The 17,406-nt window shown below is 34.5% G+C and overlaps 3 protein-coding genes across 3 annotated transcripts; 2 read left to right on the forward strand and 1 right to left on the reverse strand.

Moving 5' to 3' along the window:
* Positions 1 to 1,536: 1,536 nt before the first annotated feature.
* On the forward strand, positions 1,537 to 7,150 carry LOC108454818 (uncharacterized). Its single transcript, XM_017753399.2, has 13 exons — positions 1,537 to 2,048; positions 2,584 to 2,770; positions 2,869 to 2,941; positions 3,297 to 3,444; positions 3,606 to 3,715; positions 3,964 to 4,104; positions 4,194 to 4,335; positions 4,408 to 4,551; positions 4,725 to 4,885; positions 4,975 to 5,049; positions 5,239 to 5,377; positions 5,786 to 6,058; positions 6,717 to 7,150. Exons 1-13 carry the CDS (start codon positions 1,779 to 1,781, stop codon positions 6,873 to 6,875), a joined length of 2,022 nt encoding a protein of 673 aa, XP_017608888.1. The 5' UTR covers positions 1,537 to 1,778; the 3' UTR covers positions 6,876 to 7,150.
* A 2,700-nt stretch (positions 7,151 to 9,850) lies between these two features.
* Positions 9,851 to 11,276, forward strand: LOC108454819 (UPF0481 protein At3g47200-like). Its single transcript, XM_017753402.2, has one exon. It carries the CDS (start codon positions 9,851 to 9,853, stop codon positions 11,204 to 11,206), a length of 1,356 nt encoding a protein of 451 aa, XP_017608891.1. The 3' UTR covers positions 11,207 to 11,276.
* An 865-nt stretch (positions 11,277 to 12,141) lies between these two features.
* On the reverse strand, positions 12,142 to 14,534 carry LOC108456657 (ubiquitin-conjugating enzyme E2 32). Its single transcript, XM_017755229.2, has 5 exons — positions 14,141 to 14,534; positions 13,640 to 13,771; positions 13,462 to 13,546; positions 12,867 to 13,030; positions 12,142 to 12,786 (listed from the first exon to the last, which is right to left on the reverse strand). The coding sequence occupies exons 1-5, from the start codon at positions 14,249 to 14,251 to the stop codon at positions 12,352 to 12,354; spliced, it is 927 nt and encodes a 308-aa protein (XP_017610718.2). The 5' UTR covers positions 14,252 to 14,534; the 3' UTR covers positions 12,142 to 12,351.
* Between the last annotated feature and the right edge of the window lie 2,872 nt (positions 14,535 to 17,406).

Genomic DNA, 17,406 nt, shown 5'->3' on the forward strand with positions numbered 1-17,406 from the left:
AAAAAAACAAAATTTGCGTTGGTCCATATAATAATAAGTTTATGACATATTTTTCAGTTACCTGTGGCATCAACAAGAAGGAATGAGGTTTGTAGATAATTTATCTGGTGAATCAAAAGTCATAAATATATTTTAAAGAGTTTGAGAGAGTGATGATTAGAGGTGTTTATGGGTCGGGCTGAGTCAGGTTTCGGGCCGGGCTCAATTAAAAAATTATGCTTATGTATTGGACTCGGGCCAGCTGGGCTTAAAAAATGGGCCTAAAATTTTGTCCAAGTCCGACCAGGATAAAAATATTAAAACTCAGGCCTGGCCCGGCCCGCCCGTATTAATTTTTTATATTATTTTTAAATATATATAATACATAAAAAATACAAAAAATATTAAAATAAATATTTCCCAACAATTTAAAAATAAATTTTAAAAATATGTAGACTTAAATAACATTAAGATAAATGCAACTTAACAAGCAAATGCTTTTAAAATAATAAAAATTTAACAAATGCCTTTAAAATAATAAGAAAATTAATAATAAAATAATTTTTATACAATATCTAAACAATAACAATAAAATAATAGCAACATAATAGTAAAATGGTAGCAAAATAGGGAGAAAATAACAAGAAAATAACATTCAAAAATAAAAAAAATATGCAATTTTTTTGTCCTTTAGTGATTTTGGCCGGGCCAGGCCCGGGCTAAAAATACATTACTCGAGGCCCGGCCTATTTTTTAAAAGGGCCTTATTTTTTTGTCCAAGCCCATTTTTCGGGCCTATATTTTTGTCCAAACCCTCCCATATTTCGGGCGAGCCTTCGGGCCGAGCCAGGTAGCCTGGCCCATGCACACCTCTAGTGATGATTAAGGTATGAATTAGAGAATATAATGGTTATCTACATCGATCGTGTGTCTAAAATATATTTAAGGAGAATATCTATAGGCTATATGCCCTCCAGTGATTTGTGGGTTTTCATTAAGTTTTATAGTTCGAGATTCTCTCATTAAACCTATAATGTGACATGATGAGACATGGTTGCAATGTATGTGAGTAAGAGATGACGATAATTTTTTTGAGCAAAGTCTATAAGTTTGATGACTTATAAGGTCTACTATCTTGTTGCGGTGTTGTCTCGTAGCAAGACGTGTTTCATAGTTGAAAATATTAAACTAAGTTTAAGTTAGACCATTTTTAAATTAGCCTAATTTTTTATTCAAATTCATTTTTTTAGTTTAATATTTTTGTCCAAATTCCTTCAAATTTAAAATAGCTCTTCAAGCTTAAGTGAGTAGTCCAAATAGATTTAATTCGATGAATTAACACTATAATTATGATTTTTTTTAAAGTAGCATGAAAATTTCTTATTTGTGTGACATTGGCCCATATTTATTGTCCCATTTTGAAAATCTCTATTTTTTTATATAAATTTTTTACTTTTTTATGATTATTTTATCTAGTCATCATTGAACCGGTGATTTAATCGGGTCAATACTCGCTCAATAAAAAAGACCGTTAGCAAGCCTAGCCCCATTATCATAAGCCTTTTATGAATGTATTTATCCAAGCCTATCCCGAGTGTTTTGTTGTCGATCGAGCTTACAAAGCGCTTTGTACGCTCGACTCTACCTAACAAATTCTCGCCTTTGTTTTTGGCACCGCGCCAAAATACATTCCCAAGAAAAAAAAGTTTCACAAATTCTCAAAATTCCCTCCCAAATCATTTGTAACAAACTCCGCAGTCCGCCGCCGTTTAGTCTCCGGCTTCTCTAGAAATTCTACGATGGCTTTCTCCAATGGAGGTTCGCTAATGGAAACCGATAACCATAAAAAACGAGAAGGCGAAGGAGAAGACGAAGAAGAAGATCCGTTTCTCGCATTTATCGAGTACGCCAGGTCGGTCATATCTCCTGAAGAAGACGAAGATCCGAGTGGAAATGAAGAAGGTTATAATGGAGCGGGGTGGAGCTGGATCGCGTCTCGGATCCTCAAAACTTGTATTTCTTACTCGAGTGGAGTTACTGCTGCTATTTTGCTCTCCGATCTTTCTCAGGTAATGTACTCTTGCTGTGCGGTTTTATCAGTATTACTGATTTGCTTAGTTTAGGACGTGCTATTTCGAGATATTTAACCGTTTAACTTGCTTATGAATTTCTAGAATGGTTGAATAAGAGTTCGTAGTCTCAATTATCTTCTGTTTACTTTGATATTTCCAGTTAAATTTACCAATCTTATTCTGAGCTATTTCATTGCTTATTTTTTCTGAGAAATATCTAGAATGATCGATTAGAGTTCATAGTCTCAATTCTCTACTGTTTCTTTGATATATCCGGTTGAAATTATCGAGCTATTTCACTGTTTATTTTTTTTTAAAAGAATCTAGAATGATCGATTAGAGTTCAGAGGCTCAATTCTCTTCTGTTCACTTCGGTATTTTTAGTTATTTTAGTCTATTACCGCGTTCAAGAAAAAGGAATCGGCATTCTCAGAAGTTCGTATTTGCAATCGTGGTTTATTTTTGATTTTTTAAATATATTCTATTATTCTGTTTGTTTTATTAGATCTCTAATCCACTGATTGTTTCCCAGGCGTGGAGTGAGCAACGCAGGGTAGGCGGTTCAAAGAAAAGGCCAGAGATTATAGATCAGATGAAAAGGAAACATAGGAGAGCAAAGCTTCCTAACACAGTTACAATCGACTCAATATACGAGAAGAATTTCTTGTCCTTGAGTAGTGTTTTGGAAGCTGTGGTTGTGGATGCTCATGTTCTTCCGGGTTGCTATACAGATTGTGCTCTATGTTGATGATTCTGATGAGTAATTATGCCTTTGTGTCATTGTTTTCGTTGCTAAATTTGTATCTTTTTGTTTTAGGTACGAACATTTACATGCTTACTTTGGGGGATTATTGGAGTTCCAATACCATTGATCTTTATCTTCACCGAAGGTAATCAAACTACTCGTTCGGACATATGCATTCTTACCCATGTATGTATGTATGTATGTATGTTTCTCCAACCCTTCATTTTTCTTGAAGTAGCCCTTGACACCCTTGTCTGCTGGATACTTGAATATGTGTATAAGGATATGACTAGGGACCCTTAAAATACATAGAAAAATTCAACATATCCTTTTTGTAACATACTCGTTTCCAACTCTTTCAATTAAGTCTGTGTGACATTGCTACGTACAGCTTTTTTCTACTGCAAAATGGAAGTGATAAACCACTCTAGAATGATGGAAAGGATAAAGCTGTTGTCTTTGTATTCCACCAAGAAGTTTCTGATGTTATCTCTTTGTAGATACTATGACTTGGTTGATCCTCCGAATGGGATTTTGAAGAAAGCAAGGGAGATTTTCCTTACAGGTTGCTATCTTCGAACTGCCAAAGAAGGATGCGGTAGCCCACGGTTGTTGCCAACAGAATATCTTGTGATATTATTGGATGAGGTAACCTGCTATGTATGATCAATTACTATCAATGAAAATGTAAGGTCAGAGTATTCCGAAATTCTCAATAATACCTGATACTAAATACATTTGCTTGCTTTCAACATTTCTTTTCCTCCACTTGCAGGAATGTAACAAGTTCTCTTTTGTTTTCTTTGCAGGATCTGGATGACGATGCAATCTTGATAGGAGCCCAGTTTTGCTCAGATTCTTTCTCTTCCATTTCTCATGATGGAGTCAAGAACGGTGTTTCATATTCGCTGTATGCTAGGTTGGATATATAATTTCTATTCTTCTTTGTTTGGTTTTGGCTGTATCCTAAATTTAGTGCTGTAATAGGTTTGACTTAATTCCTATCTGTTTTGGGATTTTCTTTCCTTTTTTTTTTTCACCAAAGCAATCTCTAACAAATGAAGTATGATTGCATCATGCTAATTGCTCTAATATTTCATCCCCGGATTTTAAATTATAGCAATTTTTTCTGTGAGATATCCATTTATTTTTCTTCTTCTTTTGTAGGATTGAATCTATCAGTTCACTGGAAATTCTAGAACAATGTGGAGGTTTACAGAGGAAGCAAATCACTCTTGTTGATAATGATGGAGTAAAACTAAGATTTCTCTTGTGGAATGAGCAGGTAATCCTAGCCAATCTTATCAGGTAATTCTTGCATTGGAAACTACATTTGTGTTTCTTCTCTCTCTTGTTTTGGCATTTAAGGTATGAGAGTCTGACACAATCCCTTGCAGTGTTGGAAGCATGCTTGCCCTGGATAGACCATATATTGCTATTGCCGCAGAGAGTGCCCTTGAAACAATTGATGAGTTTTGTCTAGAGTATGGAACTGCAACACAATTATACTTGGTGCCTTTTGTTCAACATGAGGAACAAGTGAGTTAAAATTTATCAAGTGAATGGTTTTATTGCCATTTGAAATATATAGTTAGTTTATATTTACCTCAGGTATGCCTATCATCCACGCAAAATCGAACTCAAGGATCAAAGTTGCATGCTGCAGCTGATCCTACACAAGGTCCCAAAGTTTCTCAAGTGAGCTTGCCTTGTGATTCCCAAGGGTCAATTGACTTCAGTAATTATCCTTTTCAGGTAAGTTCATTTATAATCCTGCATTTCATTCTACTTGTATTTCAGAAACCTCAAAAGGTTGTCTTTTTACGCTCAAAAATTGGTATAAGGTCATTTGAATTCCTTTTGTTGCTGCTTAATTTTGCAGTTAATTACACTAATACTATTTCTCCAAAATTTTCTAAGTTCTGCAGTTATTTGTAGCTGATCTCCATGGCAAGATGACCGGTATCAGCCTTTATGGCGTGGTTAGAGATGTTTTTCGAGAAAGAGAAACTGCAGGAGTTATTTTTTTATTGAAACTCGAGGATTCGACTGGATCAATTTGGGCAAAGCTACATTTTTCTCAATCTTGGTACCATAAGTTAACTTTAACTTTATGGATTTTAGCACTCATTATATTCTCTGCTTTTTTTAGCTTGATAATCATGATACACTTCTCAGGTCATTAGGACGAGTAAGCGTTGGTCACACAGCATATATTTCTGGCTTGACGTGCTCTAAGACAAAACAAGATCGGTAAGCATTGATTTGAGTTTTATCAATACACCTTAATAATGTCTATTCAGTTAAGTGGTAGCTTGAACCTTGTACATATATGGTTCTCATTTTCCTGATCTGAAGTTCATGGTGAATTTTCCACTTGCATAAGGTTTTAAAAGCACTTTGTGAACATCTGATGACGTGGGTGCTTGTTTTGCTTAACAGCTTTGAACTATCATGGTGTGAGACAGATGATGGAACTTCTTTTATCAACCTCAGTTGCTTACCAGCATTAGTAAACTCATCCTGTCTTCACAAGTTATCACGCCTTTCTGACCTCTCCAGCAGGAGGAACTCAATGCATGTATGGATCAAATGCTTTCTAAACAGTTATTTATGAATACCATTTCAACTCTCTAATGCTTTCTAACTGTTCCCTACCAATGTTGTTCCGACCTTTTTTTTTTTTTTGAAGTATCCATATTTGAAGCATGTGTGGTATGTGTATGAGATGTGACTCTTAAAGTACCCCCAAATATATGATCTTTTTTTAAATGTTAAATTCACTCATATGGAATACAAACCTATATCCAACACTGACACTTGAGTCCGAGTATCACAGCCAAGTTTATCCAAGTAACTTTTTCTTTGAAAAAATGGAAATGATCAATTTCAATCATTAGCACCTCGCAGGTAGGCATGTTTTAATTTTCAAAACCTAATTTTCCATGTGCTAACCCTTTTTCTTTCCCTGTCTCCAACATATGTTCAGATATGTCGAGTTTGGATTGACCAAGTTGATCATTGTCATGTTACTACAAGATTCTCACATGCTCCTTGTGGGCATTTTGTCAAAGAGATGCCAAGCGGAGCAGTTGAATGCAGTTTCTGTCACTGTGATTGTGATAGTGAAGTTGTCATGCGTGCTTTCTACCTCAAACTCACCCTTGCCGACAAGAACACTAAAATTTTTGCTTGGTGTACTGGTCAAACTGCTATGGAGTTACTGCAAATATCACCCGATGAATTCTACGAGCTGTCTGAGGTAAGCAGTTGCTAGTTTTAGGGATATAATCATGATTAGCATCAAACTGCTAAAATTTTCAAGTTCATTTAATAATATTAAGGAATAGGTAAGGGCTATGCAGAAGTCAGTTATAACTGGCTTACCTGACTGATTGTTGTTGGTCCGTTAAATTAGGGCAGTTAGATTGATTATAATGCAAGTCTGTTGGCTGAATGACTAATGAATTGATTGACTTTAAACCCTAACCAATTATCCATACTACTCAACTCGATTAATTGAAATAACCAAGATGCATGATTGAACCGACTGAATTAAGTTGACTCGGTTATTTTTTGGTTATGAAGCTAAACTTGATTGGTTTCGATTAATTTCCATTTCATGATTGGTTCTGTCGATTTTCAATTTATTTTAGTCGAATTGACCAACTACATAGTCCTCGAAATAGGGGATTCATTGAAGCCAGGGTTGGGATATACTTCAAATCATTTAACACTTATTATTCATAGGTATGCAAATACTGTGTTATTGTGAATGAAGTCAATTTGTTAAAATGATGAACTTATGTTGGTTTTACTTTCGAAGACATAAGTGTGATAAACGATGAACGTACGGTTTTTAATATTCAGTGCATTTACCATCTTAAATTTGCAATTTTGCTGGATCCTATAAATTCCAGGACGAGCAAGTTATGTATCCTTCTTCACTGGAGAATGAGCGGTTCATTGTTGCATTAGTGAATTGCAAGCGGCAGGCAGTGCACGGATCTCGCGACAGTCAAACCCCGGAGGCTGATGCAGTTTCATGGGAGATCACCCGGGCACTCAAGTGTGAATAGAGGTTTAATATTGGAAGCTAAGGTTCTCCTTTTATACTGCTACATGGCTTTGATAAATATGCGCAGTAATATATAAATATATATTAAATGTATGTGCGTGTGCAATTTCATGGTAACTTGAATTTGGGGATTACATTTTGGAAGTCTTATTCTCACCATCAGTATCTATTTTACTAAAATGTTGTAATGCATTTATCTACGTTAATTCGATTTTGGTTTCTATAATGTAATCAGTATATGTATATCATGATAAGGGTATGGGTATTTTTCTAAAATTATCTTCTAAATTTATAGGAAAACTTAGAAAAAAAAATCTACTTACCCTTGTTTGACACAATTATATCCTACACAATTGAGTCCAAGTAGTATAGGTATTAAACTTGTCAATTCAGGTTGGTTTTAAATTGGTTCAAATTGGATTGAATTTTATATTTTGGTAATCCAATTTTTTTAATAATTATAATTTTTAGATTTGGTAATCTTGAGTTATTTATTCAATTTATTTTGAGTTATGTTCTTTTAGGGTTCAGTAGTTTTAGATTTAATTTTCAATTATTTCTAATTTAAATATTTTTATGATTAAATCAAGTTTTTGAGATAAAATTTTAAAGTTTGGGTTAGAATTGACTAATCTAATCATTTATAATCTTCATTAGCAATATTGATTTGACAGTACAGGAAGATCAGGAAGGGGATAGATAACTTGCTGTTGTAGAAACCAAAGTCAGCAGCAGGTCATGACGCTTTACTCTTAGAGAATAATTTTATTTTACAAAAAGTAAAATAAACAAAGTGCAGACAATGTCTACTTTATTCTAATGCTAAACAATTGAGCTAGTAAATAGTACTTTTTTCCCTTTTTGGCAATAAAGCTAATAAATAGTACTAGCATATAGTAATTTTGTTTTTAATTTGAGTTTAAGTTTGATCAATTTTAATAAATTTGCCCTTTTCTTATTTTTAATTCGTGATCTCTTTTACGCAATATATATAATTGCTTACTTTCACTCTTTTTTGTTTTTTTTGCATTAATGATCATGTATGTTCCTTCTAATTTAGGAAAAAGATTTGAATATATTATGTTGGACACATGAATATAGCATTTGCCCTTTTTTGGCTTCTACTTCCGTAAAGCTAGGACATGCATATTGGTATAATGCTATTCATATACGTTATTCAGAGGACATTGCAACAACCCATTTACACACTTAAAAAATTCTTGAATTTTTCCTTAAGCAATCAGTTTAGCTTTTTTTGGCAGTAATAGCTTTTTACTTGCAACAAAGCTGTAATAAGGAAGACTACTTATGCTTTGTGCAGGAGTTTCTATGATGGGCTGGAAATGCCTTTTCAGACTGCATTACTTAGAAAAATCATGTATTGAATAGATTCTCATACTTTCTTTTATCTATTTTTCTTGGTATAACGAAGCCTTCCTTAAAAATACAACCAGTTTTGGCTGGATAGTAAAGCTATCATGAAACTTATAATATTTCAGATTCTAAGTGGTATCTTAAATAAATGTATGAGTTTTCTGATTATAGTTAGTTATATGCAAGGATTGATTATTGATTTGAATTCTATTAGGTGTAATATATAATTTGACATTTTTAAAATGTAGTATTTGTATTATTTTTGGTCTAATATGATATTTATATTTGACAAAAAATATATATTTTGATACCCAAAGGTAACAACATTAACTTTTTAATGTTTAATTCAATTCTAAGGTTGATTTGATAAAAGTCAATTGCTAATATTATTAGGTTTGAATTTTTATGATTTTATTAATAAAATAAATTTAGTGTTAATTGTAAATTTGTTTAATTTTACGTCAAATACAATCTGATGATATGATTTAATTTGAGTTTTAGAATTGATTTAATGAAAGCTGATTGTTAATATTATTAGTGATTATGAATTCTCATTGAATTAATTTTAAAATCTGAATTAAATACTAAAAGTTAACATATTTTTATGTATCAAAATATATAATTTTGTCAACTACAAATATTAAATTGAATAAAAAATAACATAAATATTATGTTAAAAATTATCAAACTTAAGTACCAAATTATGGGTTAAACTTAACTTAATTAAACTCGAGTTTGATTCTTAGTTTCTTTTTTATATTTAGCACTGCATATATATACACATATATAATAATATTTCTAATTTTGCTCTTTACCACTCTTCCCAAGTCATCTTAGATTCCTTCAAGTTTAAAGATATATAGCTGCTTACCCTCCAATCACCATCAAAATCTGACTCAAGTGATCATAAATTAAGATGGCAAGGGTTCAATTGGTTTTTTGCTATTAGGTTAACCTAATTCCCCAGTGCTAGGGAGGGAGTTGTTTTATAGTGTATTCAGTATTCTTTTGCTAAATTTATTGGCTCCACAATCAGGTATACTAAGCTCATATATACCCATACATATGAAAAAACACTCTTAGTGGCTATTTTTGTTTAAAAATTTTCAAATTGGGTATTCTTTGTGTAATATATATGTGTATAGCTTTCAAATTCTTCTGTAAAACTTGTACACAATGCATTAAGGTTATATGGGTGATGCACACTAGAGACAAATTATACCCTTATGCTTGAAGGCTATTTAGGTTTGGTTTGAAAAACTCGAATTTGGCTTGATTGCTGTTTAGCTTGAACTTATTAAGAGGGTTGAATTCCAAGTTTATTACTTGATTGAGTAGCTTGCAAGCATAAATGATCTAGTTTGAAGTTGAGTGTGGGAATCAAGTTCATTTTTATTAGATAAATGAGTTTAATTGAGTAAGACTGAGTAATTTCGGTTTTTAGTTTCAACCGAGGTAGAACTTTGGAAATGAATTTAAAAGAAGAAATTCATGGGAAAAATTATTCTAAACTCAGTTCCTTTAATGATGATGATAATGCCATTGCAGATTGTAATGAAAAACCTTTATTTGCTTGTTTAAAGCTTGTTGTTTCAGTTATAGATGGCTACATCAATGTCGGAACCTACAGATGTCCTACAACATGTCGCCATTGAAATCCCGAAAGGGTCTTATGATTCTCTTGTAATTCCCCTCAAAGAAAAAATGGAAACCATGACGACTGCGAGCTGCATTTTCAAAGTCGATGAGAAACTGCGAGAGATCGATGAAAAACATTATCTCCCTCAAACTGTCTCCATCGGTCTTTTCCATCACGGTCGGGACAATACGAAATTCATGGAAGAACATAAATGGCGGTATCTGTATTCGCTCCTGAATCGGAAATCTCACCTTGAAGCTACATTGGACAAGTGTGTAAAGTCTTTAAGAGAGTTGGAGCATAAGGCAAGGCTGTGCTACAAAGATCTCAAACAGGACGAGGTTCCGAGTGACAAATTTGTTGAGATCATGTTAGCTGATGCCGGTTTCTTAATTGAACTCTTCCTCAAGTACGTGATAAAGGGTCTGAAACGCCGTGGTGATTACGTGTTCAACACGTCCGGGTTGTTGTACGAGTTGAGGTGCGACATGTTACTGCTGGAAAATCAGATCCCTTATTTCATCCTTCAACGGCTGTTTGAAATCGTCCCGATTCCAAACCATTGCAAACTGTCCCTCACCGAACTCGCATTCCGGTTCTTCAGAGACATGATCCCAGGAGATCACAGACTTCATTTGGCGAAATTCGGACAAGAAGGTAATCATTTTCTCGACTTAATCCGCCATTGTTTCCTCCCAACGGTTCCGAGAATCAAAGCAAAACAACAAGAAGAAGTTAGAGGTTTGCCTTATAAGGCAAGTAAGCTCAAAGATGCTGGAATTAAACTCAAGAAGGCAACAACAGAGGACTTACTAGATATAAAATTCGTCAAAGGAGTACTTGAACTTCCACCTATCAATGTTCATCAATACACCGAAACCCTTCTCCGAAACCTCATCGCCATTGAACAATCCGGTCCCGGGACCACTAATCACATCTCATCCTACGTATTTCTGATGAAAACCCTTCTCCCCGAAAACAAAGATGTGAAACTAGTGAAAAGAAAGCAAATTCTTACAAACTATGATGTGAATGATAAGAAACAGGTCGAGACATTGTTTCATCGTCTTTGTGAAGAGATGAAAGTAATGGAGAATGCCGATGACGAGTTCTACTACAATGGGCTTTGCGAGCAAGTGAAAGAGTATAAAAAGAGCAGTTGGAAGCCTCGCTTGAAGACGATGACGCCACCGTTTAAACCTGGTTATCTTCAACGGCCCTTGCCTCGTATCGTGATCGTCCTTCTTGTTTTGTTCATCGTCCTTGTCTTTGTTGGTGCTTTGTTCTCTGTAATCTCGTTTTTTAGACACAAATTGTAGGACAAGAATTGGAGCATGAGTGTTTGGTTTTCTTTTGAATCGATAAAAACATTGCACTAATTTTCAATTCCATTTGAACTCAGAAAAGTTTAAATCTTTTTTTGTTTGTATGATACTTTGATACGGTTCATGCAATCATCGAATCAATATTTCTTTTTTTGGTCAAAATTTGCTTTATCAACCCTTTTTACAATGTTCCTAATGATCCGTTTCTAAAATTGATATAAAGGAGAGAATAGGCAATCAATTAGTTCGATTATAAAATTCGAAATACTGATGTATCTGACCAATCTCATACTTGGTCTTAATTGATCTAACAAAACTTAACACCAATTACTTCAGTTGGTTAAATTTATTAAATTGATTTTATTATATAATAAAATATACTTAAAAAGTTTCTAAAAATATATATTACTAGAAGTCAATTAAGTTAGCCATTTTATTTTGATGATCGATAGGGTAGAATAGTACTCATCCACAAATAAAACAGATCTTAAATTCAAGAAATATGATAGCTGATGTCAAAAATTAGAGGAAAAAACTATTTCAATTTTAGTTTACAAATTCATGATTTTCAAAGCTGTTCCATGAAAATATTAAACCATCAAAAGGAGAGAAAGGAGAGATTCAAGTTGATACTAAAGATACGAACAGAAAAATCATATATCGATAATTTAACCTAATAACTTAAATAAAAATTTTTGAATTTTATTCACCAACAACACGTAAGCTAATAATTTAGTCACCTTATGAAAATTCATAATTGATCATTGACAACCTTATTTAACCGCTTCAAAAACTAAATTTGATTGAAGGGCTTAACATTTGCTTCCCTTAAGTATTGATTACATGAGTTTATTGATGACAAAATTTGACTGAGAATACCAACAATATCAATAATTGATTTAGAGTTTTTAAACGAAAAAAAATTAACATTTATTATATACTTTTTTTTATTATAATATTGCATTTTAAAACCAAATTTATAATTGTATTGGTCATGCTTACATAAGATAATTGATTGATTAAACACACCGTTAATTACAAAAAGCTGAATATTATACTTTCAAATTAATCCCATGCTAAGATTTAAACAAATATACTGATAGATTTCTTTCTTCCTTATTGAGCTGATGTTGCTAGAACTATGAACCATCCATGAAAACAGCACCATGTCCACTAGATTTGATGAATTTCTTGAACAAAAGAACCAAAATAGCAATGGTAAGTCCGACGGCAGCCCACGTAAATAAGCGGTCATCAACAACGGATCGTTGAACCCTCATCTCCGGCCTTCGTAGTGGTTGGTTACTTGGTCCCTCACCAGGGATCTCTCTCACTAGCCTCGTGGCAACAGGATATGGATAAGCCTTGGCGGCAGCCACAGGAGGTTCTTCAACAACCCTTTCATTTAATGTTGGATTAGGGATTCCGGGATACCCGGCACCCACAGTAACAGAATCTTGCTGATTGGCCTCTGCCTCGGCTTCAGTTTTGGTTTCGGTTGGGTGTTCTTCTGAGGATTGTGAAGGACTATGTTGAGGAACACTGGAAGTCTTGCTTAACATATATTCATGTATCTGTGCCATGAAGAAAAAAGCTTCATTAGTAAAGAGCCAAAATCAAAGAATGTATTCGGTAGTCGAAGCAAGAAACATACCTCATCGATAAGTTTCTGACGTTCTGGATTCCCGTATTTAGGTGGTGATTCACGAGATTTGACGGCAAGGGTACGCCGCTCTTCCTTAGTATAATCTAGAGAACCTAAGGCACCGTTTGGGCTGGTGGGCATGAATGCAATCAATGCCACTAGAGCAGTCCGCACTATCAACACCAACAACCAAATTAGCCCAACTTTTATCCGTGTATTCCGACACTTACCCGTATCCAAAAAACACACTCCCAATACACAGAAACAAAGCTTCATCAAACTGTAACAAATGCTAACATATCAAAAAACTAGAGCAGTCCTAACTATCAACACCAACAACCAAATTAGCCCAACTTCTATCAGACACTTACCCGTATCCAAACACACACACCCAATACAAAGTAACATAGCTTCATCAAAAAGTAACAAATGCTAACATATCAATTCACTAGTGCCACTATCATTGATTTTGAGTAGCTTCATCAAACAGCAGTGGAATAAACATTACAACATAAGAAAAAGTTGTTCGTTTTCCGGGTTCGGGACAACAATTTATATCAAAATTTGCATTGTGTTTGCCTTGAAAAAGAGAAATGGTACTCACCACTCCAAGATGGTTGCCAATGCTCCGGGTGGTGATTCGATATACTCAAGCAAATCTTAGTCTGCGTTTCGAAACGTCCATTTGGCTGAAAATTTGAGCAGATTACATCAAATTAGGTAATTTACCAAAACTGGAGCCAATATACATGTATAAATGTATATGTAAAGGAAGCCCTTACGGTGAGCAACATAAATGAAGGGGGCTTAAATGGATACTCAGCAGGCAATTGAATCCTTCCATGATAAATCCCTCCTTCAAATTCAGAATCCCTTGGACCCCTAATTGCGAATTGCCATTCAAATATATTCTCCTGCAAAAAAAAAAAAAAAACCGCAAAATTATCATCACAATTCTCAATAATCTCTTAAACAAACAAACAATTTGTTTCTTAATTTCACCCCAAATCAAACATTTTCCTAAGATATTCAATTTAGTCCCTGTTCCCTCCAAAAACCCTATTCATCAAACTCAGAAATTAAAAGAAAAACCCTAAAATTTTGAGATTAGGTAGGTTTACGATTGCATCTCCTTAATGTAAGATCCTCAATAAATCTCTTGAATAAAAATTTTCCCTAAAATATTCATTTAATTCCCCTGTTCCATCGACAAACCCGAATTATAAAAGCAGTGAAAATTATTTAAACACCCCTCCGCCCCCCTAAATTTTAGAGAAATTTACCTCGAGTGGTAGGCTCATGAAATCATCGGAAGGATTGGATTGCAATTCCTTAACCTCTTGTAAGATCCTCTTCACCGCCGGATTCTTGAGGTTATACTTGTCTTCAGCCATTAGATTGGCGATCTGAATTCCGATTGTACAAACGCCACCAGCGCCGCCGCTATCACCTCCGTATATAAATACGTATAATTTTGTTTCGAGTGTCTCTCTATAAAAAGGGATAAGAATTTGAGAAAAAGAAGGAGAAGAAGTGCTTCGGACTTTGGGAATTTAATGGTTGACTTGACTTAACACGTCATTGGCTACAGATTTCACCACGTGGCGTAGTTTATTGAAGAGTGGCAATTGTTTTTTTTGTTGTACTCTTTTTTTTTTATCAAGTTTTGTTGCACTCTTAGTTCGGTAGATCAAGTTCTTTTGTACCGTGGGATACTCGCGTGATACTCGTTTTTAGGGTAAATTCCACTGATAGTCACCCAAGTATTGTTAACTTTCTTTTTTGGTCCCCAACTATTCTATTTTTTCTTTTCCAGTCATTGGCAGCTAAATGGTTAACAGAAATATAATCCAACATCTTTTAAAATTAGAATAATAATAATTTTAACCCTTAGAATTTTTATATTATGTCAATTTAATTTTAATTCTAGAAAAATTAACCTTCAGTTTTTCTTTTCTTTGTGACCCTTTCACTAAAAGCTTAAAAACAAATTTATCAACTAAATTTGATTGAAAATATATCAAAAATGAAAACAACCCAAAATTTAATATAATATTTTTCATCTTTTCTCGTTCTTTTAAAATTAATCATTAATGTTACAAATAAAAGTAAAACTGTAAAAAAGCCAAATTAATGTTGAGGGTTAATTTTTTTGGAATTAAGACTAAATTGGCACAATATATAAATGTTGAGGGTTAAATTTGCTATTATACCATTTTTAAAAGTTGCCAAGTTATCCTCCGTTAGTCCTTTAATTGCTGACTTGGCCAACATCATAGTTGATTATAAATTGAATTTTCTCCAATAATACTGAGAAAAATGGCAATGGAAACAAATTGAAAAGACAAAATAATCTAAAAATGGCAATATTGAGTCTTTTTCTTGCAGGCTGCATTGTAATATGTCCTTCTCATGTGTTAATCAAGGTTTAATTTAATGTCTGTTTACTATATGTTCTTTTATTTTTGTCATTCTCAAAATGCTTTATATCTAAAATTTTATGTCTTGTTTTGTTTATCTTATTTGATTAAATTCCTCAACAATGATATCAAAATTGATTGCTTTATGAATTTAATATAATATCAGTGTATATATTTATTCAAATAGCTGAAATTTTTGTTAAGAACATATGATTTGATCTGTACCATGTCGAATGATGTTTTGTTGTCTTTCGTTGGTGGATTCCCTGACAAGCGAAGTATTTGTAATAATGTTTGTGAGAGTTTTTATGGAGTAGCCACTGATGGATGCTATGGATTGCTAAACAACTATGGCAATGAATTTGAACGATTGCATACGGGAAGGAAAACTGAGGAAGTCGATGACGTAACCGTGTTAAAAAATGGGGTTGAGGGGAACTTGTCGACCGAAGATGTCATGAGGAGTTGCAGATAAGATGTTTATCCATTCATCGAGGCGAAGTATTGATCTTTCGTTTTCAGGACTTACCCTTAAAGAAACGCAGGATGTTGAGCTTGCTTTGCTACTCCTAGCTGCTGCGGAGAAAGTAGGGTATCGAGAATTCGAGTGTACGAGCATGTTGGTGAAACAATGCGAGTTCATGTCGTCGAGAATTGGGAATCTGGTTCAACAAGTAGTTTATTATTTCTCCAAAGCTCTTTGAGAGAAGATCAAGATAGATACGGGAAAGGGTTCGAGAAGTAAATCGGTGTTTAACTTAGATGAATTGATGATGAGGCCTAATCCAGCTATATTAGCATGCCATGGAGAAATATACCATTTGTAGGGATTCAAGCCATTGTGGAACATGTTTCAAAGGCAAAAAAGGTTCACATAATTGATCTTGGAATCAAAACTGGGGTGCAATGGACGGTTCTAATGCAAGCTCTCGTGTCTCGGTACGAGTGTCCGATTGAGATTCTTAAAGTAACCGCAGTTGCAACTAACGGGAAACGGTTAATCAAGGGTACCGGTAAGTGGCTATTAAGCTTTGCTCAAAGTTTGGGATTACCCTTTTCTTTTAAGGTGGTTGTGGTCTCAGACATGTTGGATCTCAAAGAAAATCTCTTCGAAGTCGATGTTGGAGAAACGGTTGCTGTCTATGCCGCAACAACTCTTAGGAGTATGCTTGTAATGCCGAACCAGTTTCGAACATATAATGAGAATGATTAAACTTATTAACCCTTGTTTGATGGTGGTACCTGATATCGAGGCCAATCAAAACTCCCCGATGTTTGCAAACCGTTTCGTTGAAGCTCTTTTCTTCTTCAGTGTGTACTTTGATTGCCTTGTGACATGCATGAAACGGAACTGCGTAAACAGAGAGATTGTAGAATCGGTGTACTTTGCAGAGGGGATTAGGAACATGGTAGCTGCTGAAGGCGAGGAAAGGAGGGTCCGGTACGTGAAGTTCTTTGTTTGGAGGGCGTTTTTCGTTCGGTATGGAATGGAGGAGGTGGAATTAAGTATGTCATCTTTGTACCAACCATGTATTGTTCTAAAAACTTTTGCGTGCGGAAGATTTTGCACACTCGATATGAATGGGAAATGCTTGCTCGTCAGATGGAAGGGAACTCCGGTGCATTGTATGGAAGTTTCTTTAAACTCTGGATTTAATGTCTTAAACATTACCATTCCTTGGTGTTTTCATTTAACTGTTCAACAGTGAAAAGTGTTATCAAAATTCATCAGCTGCAAGTCTTATCAAAATTGCAAGATCAAGCTTCAACAAGATTTCATCCATGCATGGAATCCTTTGATGATTATCTCTCGGAGCTCAACGAGTCCTTCAACGGCTGATGCTATAATCTTTCGGGTGACAAGATCAAAAACGTAAGCTCATGATCCTTTTATAGCTTCAGCTAAAAAGGTTAATGCCTGGCAACCGGATCATGCGAGAAAGTTCCACAACCTATGCAAGTTCGTATCTTCCGATGCTGGCACCGATCCAACGAATCATCTATTATTTCAGTAAAGGTCTCCGGGAGAGAATCAGCGGAATAACCGATGATAATAAACCATCACACCACCCTGATGAAACAGTTGTGAATATCTATTTTAAGTTACCATTCATTCATGAAACACAGTT

This window comes from Gossypium arboreum, chromosome 9 (genome assembly GCF_025698485.1).
Source record: "Gossypium arboreum isolate Shixiya-1 chromosome 9, ASM2569848v2, whole genome shotgun sequence".
Lineage (NCBI taxonomy): Eukaryota > Viridiplantae > Streptophyta > Magnoliopsida > Malvales > Malvaceae > Gossypium > Gossypium arboreum.

Coding starts and splice junctions, on each gene's coding strand:
- LOC108454818 (XM_017753399.2), top strand. CDS start 1,779: ATGGCTTTCTCCAATGGAGGTTCGCTAATGGAAACCGATAACCATAAA. Junction 4,886..4,974: donor CTACATTTTTCTCAATCTTG/GTACCATAAGTT, acceptor TACACTTCTCAG/GTCATTAGGACGAGTAAGCG. Junction 5,050..5,238: donor TCTAAGACAAAACAAGATCG/GTAAGCATTGAT, acceptor TTTGCTTAACAG/CTTTGAACTATCATGGTGTG.
- LOC108454819 (XM_017753402.2), top strand. CDS start 9,851: ATGGCTACATCAATGTCGGAACCTACAGATGTCCTACAACATGTCGCC.
- LOC108456657 (XM_017755229.2), bottom strand. CDS start 14,251: ATGGCTGAAGACAAGTATAACCTCAAGAATCCGGCGGTGAAGAGGATC. Junction 13,772..14,140: donor TCATGAGCCTACCACTCGAG/GTAAATTTCTCT, acceptor TTTTTTTTGCAG/GAGAATATATTTGAATGGCA. Junction 13,547..13,639: donor CTTCATTTATGTTGCTCACC/GTAAGGGCTTCC, acceptor TCAAATTTTCAG/CCAAATGGACGTTTCGAAAC.